The 14,154-nt window shown below is 44.6% G+C and overlaps 2 protein-coding genes across 2 annotated transcripts; both read right to left on the minus strand.

Moving 5' to 3' along the window:
• Positions 1-635: 635 nt before the first annotated feature.
• OSTC (oligosaccharyltransferase complex non-catalytic subunit) lies at positions 636-4,731 on the minus strand. Its single transcript, XM_066186250.1, has 4 exons — positions 4,493-4,731; positions 4,178-4,271; positions 2,445-2,642; positions 636-1,307 (listed from the first exon to the last, which is right to left on the minus strand). The coding sequence occupies exons 1-4, from the start codon at positions 4,629-4,631 to the stop codon at positions 1,289-1,291; spliced, it is 450 nt and encodes a 149-aa protein (XP_066042347.1). The 5' UTR covers positions 4,632-4,731; the 3' UTR covers positions 636-1,288.
• A 2,902-nt stretch (positions 4,732-7,633) lies between these two features.
• RPL34 (ribosomal protein L34) lies at positions 7,634-11,132 on the minus strand. The gene is made up of 5 exons (XM_066186251.1): positions 11,072-11,132; positions 10,416-10,489; positions 10,220-10,319; positions 9,360-9,463; positions 7,634-7,760 (listed from the first exon to the last, which is right to left on the minus strand). The coding sequence occupies exons 2-5, from the start codon at positions 10,478-10,480 to the stop codon at positions 7,676-7,678; spliced, it is 354 nt and encodes a 117-aa protein (XP_066042348.1). The 5' UTR covers positions 10,481-10,489; positions 11,072-11,132; the 3' UTR covers positions 7,634-7,675.
• Positions 11,133-14,154: the final 3,022 nt, after the last annotated feature.

Consider the following 14,154-nt stretch of genomic DNA (forward strand, 5'->3'; position numbering starts at 1 on the left):
GCAGTTACAAGCCTAATAAAACAGCTTAAACTACCTGAAATCTTAATGACAAACATGTAAGATGAAGAGATGCAAAAGTGTCACATTGTATGTAAGAATGAGGCAGTGGAAGTGACATATCCTGATGGATGATTAACAGCTAGCTCAGAAATTTGTTAAGTATGTGAACAGTAATGCTTACTTCACAATTACAGGAATAAATAACTTTTCTACTTTGTATTATTATACTGATTAAAATAATGGGTCAAACACATATGGATTGCAAAAAAAGACATTTATGGTAGTTCAGAGGGATCTTTCCTTCCTGCAAAATACAATACATGAATGAAACATTTCAGCAACATTCAATCTTTTAAAATTAAGACAAATTAAACTGGAACTTTGCCTCACACAAAAAAGCAGCAGCCTCAGAAGTAAGTTTTCTTGGCTACTGATAACAGCATGTTGTTTGCATACAGTACAAATTCATGAAAAAATGAGGCTTCTTGTCCCTGATACTAAAAAAGAAAATAAAACCATTATCCAACGGTGAAAAGAAAGCTGAAATTATGTGGTCATGGTATGGCACCTCACATCTGAATGTAGAACAGTTCACGCAAACAAGAAGAAGCTTTACAAGTTGCACAAAATTAAAATAATTTTTTAGAAAATAAGTTTTATTTGGCTCCTTTTGTACACTTTTTCTTTAAAAAAATGCACATTCATACAGTTTGCCCTTCCCAGTGCATGTCTGGCTTTGCTCAAATAGAGCAAATTAACATCATTAATATCATTAATATCAAGGCCAAAGATGCCTTCACAATAATTTCAGACACATTATATTCTGGCTGTAAAGCATCCAAACTTACTAATTTTCTGATTACAACTTGGAAATCAATGTTTTGAGTGTTTCTTCTCTGATTCACATACGTAATTGTCCCACACAGGGAAGAGGAGACAGACCTGCAACAAAGAACCATCAATGGCAAATACTCTTTTCAGGTAGAGCTAAAGGTAGGTTCTCCACTTCATACTGAGATGGAATATAAAAGAAATATTCAGCCATATAACTTTCTCTTTTTCAAAAGCTCTACATCAGAAATGATAAAACAGTACTTGAAAACTACAAATCAGCCACTGGTGGTGAGAGTTTGTTTGCAGAGAAAGCACTCTTTCCCTAGTTGTTTCTCATGGCCAGGTCTCTTTGCTTTTGATGGTGACTATGGAACTTGTTTCTTGCTGTTTCTTCTTAAAACACTTTGTGAAGAGGAATAAATTCAGCTTGAATTTTCACGCAGCACAAGAGGTACTAACCCATCAAGTAGCCCCTACAGAAAAAAAAATTAATTTAGAGAAAAAGCTAGCAAACAGAGGCAGCACTCCTCAAAAATCAAGAGACATACAATCTTAAACCAAAACTTAAGACTGCAAAAGCCTCTGCTGACCAAGGCTATTTGGCCATCTTAACTACGCACTCCTTCCTCAGTTGATTTTCTTCAGTGAACACTGAAAATATATTACCCTATTCTCAACCCAAATTTGGTAAATGTTTGGAATTTTTGAAGCCCACATTATACCCTAAGAAATGTTCTTTATTTGTGCCCTTTACACAAACTACAAGTGCTAAGATATTCAATACAACCTGATCTTTTCTGGCACTCCACACAAATCTGTTCTGTCTTTCTCTTCCATTTCTCTGAAACCCTGTTCTTTTCATGAATTTCAGAATGAGAACCGTTGTACAGACACACATGTATTCAGTGAAGCAAAAAAACCCATAAAGCCTCAAGGAAGCAATAAAAATAGAGTAGGTCCCTATCCAGATACCTGCTGCCAGGGAACCCATCACTTCTGGGTTATGAAACAATTTTTTTTAAGTACACTGCAGAGGCCAAAAAAAGTATTTAAGAATAGAAGAAGAGTGACTGTCACTATTAATTCAACACTTCATGGACCTACCCCAAAAATTACCTACCAGGACTTCTAGACATCAGGTTTCAGCTATTCTAAATTAAATAGATAAACTGAAAAATACAGAGGGGAAAAAATTGGAAAACCTGCATTTGGATTTTGCACAGCCTGAAAGCTACAGATCTCTTCCTCCTCCTCTGCCCTTCTTCAGGTAATCTAACAGTTCCATTTTCCTCAAAGCTCTACTTAGTAGCTACTTACCTGACCAGTACATAAAATGAATTTTAAGGTACACTGAGCAAGCCAGACCCACTAATCATTTTTTCTAACATACCAGGAACTGTCACCCTTTTATAACTACAGCACAATCTTAGAGTAGCTGGCTCCCAGAGCATCCCACCTCATTCAAGGTAGCATGTTCCAAAAAAAACCAGTGAAGAAAGCAACTTATATTCAAGCTGAAGATCTCCATATTTTCTGTTACTCTTAAATTTAACCTAGCACACATGAGCCACAAAAGAGAATAAAGGCTGAAAGATAATTAAATCACTTACGGTAATTTCATCCTCATGAAAACTCTGGCCATGAAGAAGCTCAAAAGCACACTAACAAATCCAATAAAGAGCAAAAGAAACCTATTCAACTTGGGGATATTTGGTGCATTGGATCGATCCAGAATTATGAATCCTAGACCACCCATTGTGAAGAGAAAGCTGGATGCCAGGCCTTCCATAATATACTGTCCATTGACTCTAAAGGAGAAAAAAAATAAAGGTGAAAAGATTCAGACGAATGTTAAAGAAATTACTTACATTTCAAATTCCATGTACTCAACATGCTTTATCTGTACAAACACACAGGATGATTAACTTCGATGGCTGACTTTCTAACTAAAGCACGTAGGAAACTGATGTTAAACAACTACATCAAGACTTTAATACACAATTTATCTCCAGAAATGAGTCTGCAAGGTGCCCAGTCCAGCACACGAGAGGATTTATACATTTTTGTGCATACTAACAGCTACCACCCAGGCTCACTGGTTTGCAAAACCACCGAGTCCAAGGAGGTTCCTGGTTATACAGATGGGCCCAAAGCATGGCACCATGACCTCCCTATTTCCATCCCAATTTTAGGCAGGACTGCCTGAATCCTCCTCTCAGGACAAATTGCACTCAAAGGACTATGGCAGCACATGAAACCCGTCTGGTTCTAGCACACATCCTGCAGGACGTTTTGCTGCCTGCTTGCTGACCCTGCATGGATCCATTCCTGGCACCAGCCTGACCCCATGGGGCTCTCTGTCAGCCCAGACAGCTGGACTTCCTTCTTATAAATGGAAAGAGATGCAGAGTGAGGAAGCTGAGATGCAGACAGAATATTGCACCTGGATCATGAGTCTCCTGCTTCCCACAGTCACTGAGCCATTTTCCTATCTTCCTAATTAGCAACCTCATAAAACTGGCATTGATGAAACTATGGTGGATGCCCATACAGAAATAAAAGATTATCATTACTGTCTCCTATCCTGGAAACAAACAAGTTTGTCTTCCCTCATCTTGTTTACACTGACAAATAACAGTGCTAGCAACTCCCTGTAGTAACTGAATTCATCGACAGTGCAGTAATCCAACCCAGTCTGAAACACACATCTAGCCCAAGTCAAAATCTGTCACATCAACCACGTCACAGACCTCACAGATTCAACAAACTTTTTTGGTATTTAACAAAAATCATTTGTTTCCACATACATAGACTTCCCCCACCAGCTACAAAAGTAGATTTAACTCTCTTCAGACCAGTTTGTTACTAGGAGTCTCTAGCTCATTTTCAGTAACAGAAGCCAAGGCCACCGGGAAGACCCTGTTGTTACACATTTGTAACAATGTCCCCCGCCAGCGTCCCAAGTACACTAGCGTTTTAAAGGCAAGAACCGAAAGTTTCCCAAACATTACATATTCTGCAACAAAAAAATGATCAAATGTATCTTCATCCACTATAAAGCTCAACTTGAATAGCAAGAAAAAGAAGTACTGCCAGCCCAAAACAACTTCTTTCTACGAGACCTTTCATTTTTAAAACTTTCAGGACTAAGTTTTTTGATTTCTGCTGGTTTTAACGCTGGTTTGGTGGGGGGTTTTTTAAGTATTGGCAAACTAAGAACCGATATAAAACAACTCCTGCCTTGCAGAGAAAGCAAAGCAAAACATGCACAGCTCGTCAAGACAGGGTTTATTGCCTCGAGCACAGGCGTTTGTCGCTAGCGGGGACAGGGCCCTGCCCTTACCGGTATGCCAAGAAAGCCACCGGCCTCTGATGCCCGTGTTCGTCTGTCATCGACCCCACACTCGGAGGCTCCACGATCACGTCATAGATAATTCCTGCGGGGAGAAAAGCAAGCACCGACTTTGACTCGCAGCAGCGAGAACTGCCCTGACACCGCGGGGGATACACACGCTCGGGGATGCCCGAGACTCGCGTTTTACGGGTGGTTCGGACCCGGACACGGGGTCAGCAGCGGCTCTGCCACCCGGGACAGGGACCGAGGGACAGCTGCTCCGTGAGCGGGGCCTCCCCTTCCTCCCGCCCGCCCCGGCCTCACCTCCGGTGATGAGGAAGTAGGACACGACCACCAGCGCGTACACGGTCATGGCCGAGGGCATGTGTACCCAGCTCGGCCGCTTCAGCTTGATGTTGGGGCACTCAAGCACGGCGAAGGGCAGGCGGTACAGCGTCTCCATGGCCGCGGTGCGGTCCCGGGGCGGCCGCGGCCCCGCTGCTCCCTCCCGGCGCTGTCCGCTCCCTCCCGCCGCGGCCGCTCCGCCACCGACACGAAGGCGGAAACGGAAATGGACGGCTGAGTCCTGACAGGGGATGTACTTTACTTGTTAAAAAAACAAACTAAACAAAGCACTAGAAATTTGCGACCAGGCTTAAATAACATATTCGGAAACATACTTTTTTTTTTGTCTCATAAAAACATCGAAACACTGCCAATCCGCCGTCGAAGGGTCTATAATATTGTTCACCTGCCAGGACCCGGCAGCCCTGACGTGTCGGCGCTGGGTGCCGGCGGCGGGGCGGGGGCGTGGCCTGGCGCGGGCCCCGCCCCTGGGCTGGGCAGCCACGTGGCCGCGGCGAGACCGGCGTGCGCCCCCGGCCCACCCAGCCCGTCACTCGCGGGACCTGCCGGGAGGAGGGACAGCGCCGGCGCCGCGGCCCCTGCCACTGGGTAGGGGCACCCTTTGGGCACCCCTGTGCTGATGCAGTTTTCCGGCGGGGGGAAGGAAAAGCCACGTCCCGCGTGTGAGTTTGCACAGTCAGGCTGGGGAGGTGCAGACGCGGCGAGCAGACAAAGTTCCGTAGTAGGCAGTACCCCAGTCCCTGTGTTTGTAGTTTGCAGGGGAGCGTGGGGCTGGGCTGCCCCTTGCCCCCACCATGGAATGTGGTGCCCATGCTGACCCACAGTCAGAGGACACCCCGGCAGCTGCGCACGGACCAGGGAGGAAAAGGCACATCACACCAGTCGCCGCTGGGAGCAAGCAGGGTACCGTGTGTTACAGCCCATCTCACACGCTCCTCTAAGTGTGCTCACCTCATCGGCCCAGCCCAGCGCAGCCCGGCCCCTCCTGCCTCTGTCCTTAGCTCGCTTTGCGGAGCAGCAGCCAGGCAGCACGCCAGAGAAACTCCCCCTTTTGAGTGGAAGCCTCTCTAGTTCCTCCTGCTTCACGAAAGGGGCGGAAAGAACCCTTCACTCTAGGTTACAGGAGCGCATTTCATAGCACACGCGTCAGCTGAACTCGCCCATCTCGCCACGCTACCCAGCCTACTTCCCACTGCACAGCCCCCATTCCTACACTGCAGCCAACTGCTCAGTTTTAAAATAATTACGGGCCTTATTACCATTTCACTGACACACTGCCTAGTGATTGCTTTGATTTCTGCCTGTAGTGGCAATACTACCACTTCTCCTAACACGTAACTGTTGCCTTCTGGTGCAATCATGTCATTTATGGCTAGCTGTTTTCAGTCTTACTCTTTCTGTTTGGAATAATCTCCCTCTCAGTGCCTGTCAACAGATGTTTACGACATTTATCCTCATTATTCCATAATTATTTTTCCTCCATCTCTACTCCTTTCCAAAAGCCAGAAGGAAAACTCTAATCTCACAGCCTTTAATGCAAAACAGGGGCGGGTTATACACACTTTTTTTTTTTTTTCCCCAGCATGATAAAGAACTTAAGTTCGTACTAGAACAGTAAGACAACTAAGGAAACGTTAACCTTGTAAAGTAACTAGAGCAACAGCACCCCAAAACATTAGTGTAGTAATGTAGAGTAGTAAAAGCGTCATAGTAGTAGTCAAAACCTCTCTAAATGAACTGCAGCCTTTGCAGCTGAGCTGTGGAGAACTGCTTCACATACTTCACGCTACATTTATCCATTTTGAGAATATTGAGAACTATTTTAACTCCTTGGTACACTGTGAAGAAATCCTTGGGGAGGTACAGCTCCCTTTCACCATGCACGGTATTAAGTCACTTATCCTGGACCAGAGCCACCTCCTGCTGTCACACCCAAGAGTCAGCTGAGAGTTGCCAGGCACCTCACAAAAAGCACCAGCTCACTGCCACCAGAAGGGCTTGTCAACTCAGCCCTCTATCCTCTGTCCCTCGGCCGACTGCAGCTGACAGAGCTAGGCAGGGTAAAAAGGCAGCACGCACTCAGGAGTAACCTGCACGCATCTCTGACCCCAGCCTGAGCAGACTCCACAGGTGACCTTAGAAACCCCTTCAAGTGGCACTCTCACAGCTCCCAGTTAGCCTGTACTGTATGCTCAGTAATTATTTCTCCTCCTTCCTTACTCTCATGGTGAAGCTCACCACCTTTTGAGAAAATAGTTATTAGTTAAAAACAGGTAAATATAGATGCCCATCAGATACTTAAAACAGTTTAAAATTCAAATTGGGGCTGAGGAATACCACTGCACATACAGGCAAAGCAAGAATCATCCTGTGTTGTAACACTGCTGGACAGCATTAAGAGACACATTAGCTCTCTACTAAACAGAACGAAGCAAAGCCTTTTTACATTACATCCTTGATGATAAACCAACAAACTTTGGTTCGAATTTCAATATCAGATGCCCAACTGGCTACTCTCGATCAGGAAGCCTTTAAAGGTCTCTCCTAACTGTGTCCTGGAGCTCTGTTGGTATTGTACCTGTAACTGCTGACCCAGGAAGACCTAACAGGATACAGCAGCTGCAGCTTTCTTCCAGGAGATCCAATTGTAGCACCATGCAATTGTCTGGTGGATACAGCACTGGCTTTGAGAAGTTAAAGACTATTCTCTCCACCCTCACTTGAGTAATACCACATACAATTAAAAAATTCATCTACCTTAAGCTTACACTACCTGTCCTTTTTGTTTGCTCTTCTTTTTCAAGGCCTCAACTTTCTTCTGAGCCAAGTCCTGCAATGACTTCATAAACAGCTGCTGAAAGAAAATCTGCACTGCTGAAAGGTATTCCAGTCCCTCTACATGACTGAGCCTGAGCAGAGAGTCTTGTTCAACCAGACTTCCTTCCAGCTGCTTGACTGCCCTGTCAGCAGACAGCACTCAACAGAGCATCCTGACTTACAGGTTTTATTGCAGCAAAACCCAGCTCTGCACTGTACAACCTGTGAGAAGCAGCAGCTCCTACCAGCTTTGAGGTGCACGTAGAATGACAGGACACAAGAGAAGTGGAGATTTCATTTATTGGGCTGAAACTACAAATAGATTCACTTTGACTTCTGGCTCTGTGCTTGTGCTTTCAACACTTTCACAACGATCTTCTGCTCCTCAATAAGAAAAGCTCGTTTGATCCTGGAAAAGAAAAACTACTTTAGGATATGCGTCCATTACTACAGTATAAACACAAAAATTAGACAAATTACAATTAATTTTGCCATCTCCCACATTTATTGCACATGTGGTGTTATTTCCATAAAAAGGGAACCCACTCCTGTTCTTGCCAGCAGCAAAAGACAGGGACAGTATCACTGTATGAATGTAGCAGTTTGGGGATGGCAGCCTACAGTGCCTGCAAATTTAGGCTAAGTGGCTTGGAGGCAAGCAAGGTAATACTTGATGGCTGAATATGGGAAAATTTACCATCCTCACAAACTTCAAAGGCAAAAACCAGAACTCCTAACTGGAGAATTAATTTAATTCTGTTGAAGTCAAAATTGGTGTGACGCGTCATGGTCAGCTCTCTTCCTCAGAACTACAGGAAACTACGTGCATGCAGTTATCAAAAACAGGAATACTTTCCCTGTTAAGATTAAAGCTCCTTGCATGTGAACAGGGAAAAGCTGAGCAGGTCACGTCATGCCCAAATATGACTATTTCTGGAACACACAGAGGGCCATCAGGTAGATGGGACAGATCTATGCACCAGCACTCACATGCCAACAGACTACTCTGGCTCTGAGTTAACAGCACAAGTGTATCACACACACTCTTCTACCTTTAACATTAAAATGCCTTCTGTAAGTATCTGGTACACATAGCTACTTCTGCAGTACAGAAACCTGTCAAAGATGCCTAAACACATGCAGGAGAAAACCTAACCATTACAGGAAAGGAGGTGACTGTAATTTCTGGTTTAGGCACAGTAAGAATAAAACATACTCATGTGCTAAAAACTACCTATCAGGCTCATGAACGGCTTGGGAAAACACTCAAGAAAAAAAGAATAACAAAAAAAGTTATACTATGGCTCTACAGCTCTAACAGCTCATCTTTGGTGGTGCCTAAAGTAATTAACTTAGAACTTACACATGCCAAAAAGAAAAAAACTACTAGCACAACAGATGAAAAAAAACCGGCATTAGAGTGCTGACCCCAGAGATCTGCTTTGTTTACCATTCACAGAAATGACACAGCCATGGTCATGTTTTTCCTCAAACTTGCCAAGGAAGCATTTGAAATACAATTGCCACACAATAAACTGAATTCAGTGAGGCCCAGCAAAGGCCATTTTAAAGCTCAACCACATAAAGTTCCTTAACACCCAACCAAGTAATATCTCTGAATCCCAAACCACTACAAAGAAGTGTAAAATTCAATTAAATCTGCATAAGGCAAAACAGGACAGAATAGTCTTTACTATGGGCAGTCAATACAAAAGACAAAAATCCAGCCCAAGCAGACCGTTTAGCATCAATGCAACAGTGCAGTAAGAAATCCTGAAGAACACGAAGTCTCCACAAAGGAGCTCCACATGCAGGAACTCCCTCAAATCCAAGGGACAAAAACACACATCATTGCTTGACGTGCCCCCCCCCCCCCCACTTTCCTTCCCCCTACACCAGTGTCAGATAAGAGCCTTCAAAGTTTGAGTCCATGTTATGAGAACAGAGAGAGATTCAAAAGTTTTGTAAGAAGCAACCTCAGGAATGAAGCTGGCTTTGTGTAAATTACCTGTCACGGACACACTTGGCACACATGGAACCACCATAGGCTCTGCTGACATGCTTCTTTGTTTTTGACAGCCTCATCAGAACTTTGGGGCGCACAGCACGGACCTACAGACAGCAAAAAAAAAGTGTCATAGGACAGCAATTTCGTGTATCAGCCACATTAAAGCCAGCATCACTTTCATAGTTAAAAAAAAGAAAAAAAAAAGAAAAAAAAAAAAGAGGCAGCAACACCTGAAGTTTACTACAGAAGATGCTAAAAAGTGACCAAGGTCACAGTTCACTGCATGAGCCATCTTCAGCACTCCTAAGCTGATCTTGTCATCCCACCACAGGGCTTCACCTAGCGGTTCATTAAAAAACTGGTAATAAAAAAGACTGGTTTTGTCCAAGATAGGAACTGCTCAAAGATCAACATTACTCAAGCATTCCCATAACTGTTAAAACCAATGGTGTTACTTCAAAAAAACATTTTGACAAAAAATACATTAAAAACATTGACTCTTTTATTCTAAATATGAGGCTTTTTCTAAACTTGGCTTCCCTTTTTTTCTGCAAGTCCAATAGCTCTAATTTACATTTTTAAGTCTGCTACAGAATTGCTCTGTCTACCTTCAAAATTTTCTAAAACGAGAGTTTATATTTAATAACAATACAAACTAGGACCATTAAAATAAGTTTGAGCTTCCAAAACTTATTTTGCCAGTAAACTTTGCAACATTTGATTTGAATATTCTAAAGAAAAAAAGCTATTTCAACAAGAACTGGTCAACAAACAGGCCCATTGTACACTTGGAGAAGCTCTTTGTACTGAAGAAATGCTGTTGCAGAGAAACACCCTTAGGTGTATATCATCATACTTACACCACGAAGTCTTCCTGGGCAAATACCACACGCTGACTTGGGAGCCTTTCCCACTTTCTTGGTGTAAAGGTAAACAATCCTGTTCCCGGGTGTTCGGGACCTAAGCACAGCAGAAAAACACTCAGTTAATGCAACAATCAAAACTGAAATATCAGCTATTTACAACATTAGTTTTCTTACAAACTGTCTTACTTACAGCCTGGTCTTGTTGGAAGCTGTGTTGTAGGACAACCTACGGCGGTATGTCAGGCGCTGCACCATTTTTCACCCCTAAATAAGTCAAAACCAAAGCGGCACTCGTTAAGAGCTCCATGTCCACAGGCAAGTTCACATCTCACAGGATCACCCCTACTGAGCCAGATATGAATCAGCAGCTGCCGATTCGATATTAATAAAACTAAAGCCTTTCCTGAACAGCAACAGCCAACACAACTGTATTACAAAAAAAAAAACAACAAAACGCCGTGACAGCGGGCACGATGAGATCCGCAGTGAAGATTCACCCGCAATAACTTGAACACTGTTCAAACATCCTGGTATTGCCTGGATTTTGCCACGCTCTCCTGAGGAACAGCTTAACGCTTTAGCAGCTACGTATTTTACAGTCAGCATAAGCTTCATCCGCAGCCCCGGGAGACGCGGGCCCGGCTCGGGAGCCCCACCGCGGAGGCCTGCGGAGGCCCGGCCTCTCTGCCGGGCAGCTCTGCCCCCACTCCAGCCCACGCGCGGGCAGCAGCAGCGCCGCCCGTCCCTTCTCACAGCCCCTCGGGGCCGCGGATGGCGCTCGCCGCCCGCCCGGCCGCGGATGGAGGCGGATGGACGCCCACAGCCCTCCGACTCCCGCCGCCATACCTGGCGCCGCCGGACTCGGAAGAGGAAGCAGAAACGCGCGGGTCAATAGTGAAATAGCGGCGCGCCGGAGCCCGGAAGAAATAGCGGCGCCTGCGCGCTGGAGTCCTCTGTCTATCAGACTGAGTGGCGAGTGGGCGCCGCCATGTTGTACGGAACGGAGGTGCTAAGTGGCACCATGTTGTACGGCTGAAGCGGGGCGGGGCGGGGCGGCGCTCAGCGGTGGGATCGGGAGCAGGAGCGATGGGGGCCTCGTTTTATTTATTTTGTGTTTTACCGGAAAACTGTTTAACTATAGTATAGGCTTCTGTCCTCGGAAAGAAGGGTTTGTGCTTCATTATGGTAATGAAGCTGGGCCATGTAGCTGTGGACCCAGAAGCCATTCCCAATCCTGCTGTTCTAACTCTGAATTACAAGTCACTCATACACGCTTTTCCACGGCAAACTGGCACGTGACACACCTGGGAACCGTGTGTCTTACACAAAGCTTCCAGGAAAGGCTGGTCCCCCCGAATCCCTTGAAAGCCTTGCCTGGAACACTGCAGGGCTGTCCTTTGCATACTCCGTTCCCCTCAAGATGCCCTCGCTCCTGACCAGCACTGGCCCTCCCCGGCACTGGCCCAGGCAGACAGGCTAATCCCAAAACTGGGCCTTCTGGAGAGCTACACAATACCCACATTTGCCTGACACCTCATTGCTGCACTCACTGTGTCACATGCTCTGGGGCAGGTGCTCACACAGGAGCTTGAAGTTATAAACCTTTCTCTGCTGGTTGGGTCAAAGGTCCACCTGGCTCAACCTCCCATTTCCAGGCCACAGGTACCTAGGAAAAGTGTAGGGAAAAAAGGACACAGCTAGTGGAACTCTCCCTTAATACGTCCTCCCTGTGTTCATCCATCGGCACCATCCAAGTGTCCTGATCTGGGTCACATTTTCTGACTTTTGAGATTATCTCAGTTGGTGTGAGCATGGTGCTAATAACACCAAGGTTGTGGGTTCAATCCCTGTATGGGCCGTTCTCTTAAGAGTTGGACTCAATGATCTTGTAGGTCCCTTTGAACTCAGAATGTTCTGTGAAATCTATTTAATAGTCTCTGGTAGACCCCTGAGAAAAGAAAAGAAGGGAAATAGCAAGAGCTAAGGGATTCTAGACTTGTCAGTAGCCAGAAACAGCATTCCAGTGGTGCCAGATCTGCCATATTACAATCTAAATGCACAAAAGGTACCTCTGGCAGCCCCTCGCCTTTTCATTAAACACTGCTTTGATAGGAAGGAAAGGAGAAACTTCTAGATATTTGCTTCAGCTCCCATCCCAACCCCCCAGGGGCCTGCCAAGTTGAGGAGCCTGTTGACAAGTAGAGCTGCCTCTATGTTCTGAAATCATCATCTGGCCTTTGCTATCCATATGTGACCTTACTAATGGACCTGTATCCCACCCCACCACCTGGCTCTGACACATGAAAGACCAAGAGATTCTAAAGCACACCCTTCCATGATTTCTGCTCCCCATCCTCTGGTGGCAGTGGTGTTCCCACTGCCACACCAAGTCCATCCCCTCCTTCTCACGGTGCATGTGAATGCCTTGTGGCTGCTGCCATAATGGATCCTGACTTGCACAGTCAAAGTTTTCATACAGCATCAATGGGAAATCACCATTTGCAAGGAGGATGGAGTTGGTCTCACTGTCTGTGAGCCCTCAAATGCTCTTTTGCTCCACTGACCTGAGCACTGCTCCACAATGATACTCAAGGACCCACACATTAGGTACGTAGGATGGTGCTGCTGCCATCGTTAGCGGCTTCAGCTCTGCTTTTGGAGATTAGCAGGTGCTCAGAAAGCTTTGATGTGTGCTCCTAGCCTTATTTATCTGTAACTCACAGTTTGTTGCACTGCATCCTGCCTGTTTTCAATCTATAATTATTATTTTGGTTAATTATTGACTCTTTTTAAGTGCAAATCATGGACACCAGAATTATTTTTTAATTCATGAAAGAAGAGAAAATATGTATGAACTAGATTTTAGGGTATATTTAAAATAGGAGCATGTTTTAGAAGACAAGTACATTTCAGAGCAATTAGAGTATTTAACATGAACTTTCTAGGCCCAGAACCCTGAGGGGAATAAGAAAGCCAATTAAATTAGATTAAATAATCATGCCTAAATAAAAAAGTGTAACAGAATCCAATTGTTAAAAAACAACACTGTTAAATTATGATAGAATGGTTTAGATGTTGTCAGTGCAACAGGTAACTATTTGGTTATTGACAATAGTGTTGATATGTTTTTGAAAGTATCAATTTAGCCTCTAAACTCTAAACTCAGCCACTGTAAGTTTTAGAAACTGCCAATTAAATTCCAGTCATTTGCTTCTGCTGATGTACTGGCCTAGTTTTTCAAGCATTTTCAGTTCTTTTTGTAAGAGAAACAGGGCTATCAGGCAAACGGCTCACCAGAGCATCTAGAAATGTTAGCTTAATGACAACTGGTTTAATGCTACCTAATGTGGGGATAAGATTTGAAGCAGAAGCTCACTAAGCCCATTTTGTACAGATTAGTCAAGTGATTCATGTTCTCTGCTACTCCTACCTCTTCACAGGACCAAAATGTCTCTTTTGGGAGCAGTCGTTTTCCACATCCAACATGTCTCATTAACTCTTTCTGCATTTTCTTCTTTCCTTGAATGCAACAAAGGGGATGGATTAGCAAATGCACAGTCCAACAATGTGGAAAAATAAGAGTGGCATCCTAGAAAATCCATTTTTTTCCATTCTGGAGTGTCAGTGGAAGCATTGCACCTGAGGTTGTGGGCCTTTTTCATTGAGAAAACTGGAGGCTGGCTTCCAGGTTGTACTTGCTTATTGGCAGTGCAAAACTGTTAATCTCTTTTCCACCAGATCTGATTGGAAAGATAATCATCTCTGATGGCAGTTTATTAATGGAATGTATTTTGCACCAGCCAGCAGTTTGCCACCCTATTCTGTTTAATGCCTCAGAAGAACACTTTGTTCACAGTTTAAGACCAATTCTTGGTATGTTGACCATCCTTTCTTTCTTTTCCACATGGTCCTCTCTTGATCTCTCTTTT

The sequence above is a fragment of the Chamaea fasciata genome, unplaced genomic scaffold (assembly GCF_029207755.1).
Source record: "Chamaea fasciata isolate MVZ Bird 193981 ecotype frontalis unplaced genomic scaffold, bChaFas1.0.hap1 SCAF_6, whole genome shotgun sequence".
Lineage (NCBI taxonomy): Eukaryota > Metazoa > Chordata > Aves > Passeriformes > Sylviidae > Chamaea > Chamaea fasciata.

Excerpts from the sequence above, each read along its gene's own strand:
- OSTC (XM_066186250.1), bottom strand. The coding sequence starts at position 4,631 with ATGGAGACGCTGTACCGCCTGCCCTTCGCCGTGCTTGAGTGCCCCAAC. Across the intron at positions 4,272-4,492 it reads CTACTTCCTCATCACCGGAG|GAATTATCTATGACGTGATC; the intron begins GTGAGGCCGGGG and ends TTCTCCCCGCAG. Across the intron at positions 2,643-4,177 it reads GTGGCTTTCTTGGCATACCG|AGTCAATGGACAGTATATTA; the intron begins GTAAGGGCAGGG and ends TTTCTCCTTTAG.
- RPL34 (XM_066186251.1), bottom strand. The coding sequence starts at position 10,480 with ATGGTGCAGCGCCTGACATACCGCCGTAGGTTGTCCTACAACACAGCT. Across the intron at positions 10,320-10,415 it reads GCTTCCAACAAGACCAGGCT|GTCCCGAACACCCGGGAACA; the intron begins GTAAGTAAGACA and ends TGCTGTGCTTAG. Across the intron at positions 9,464-10,219 it reads GCCCAGGAAGACTTCGTGGT|GTCCGTGCTGTGCGCCCCAA; the intron begins GTAAGTATGATG and ends TGCTGTCTGTAG.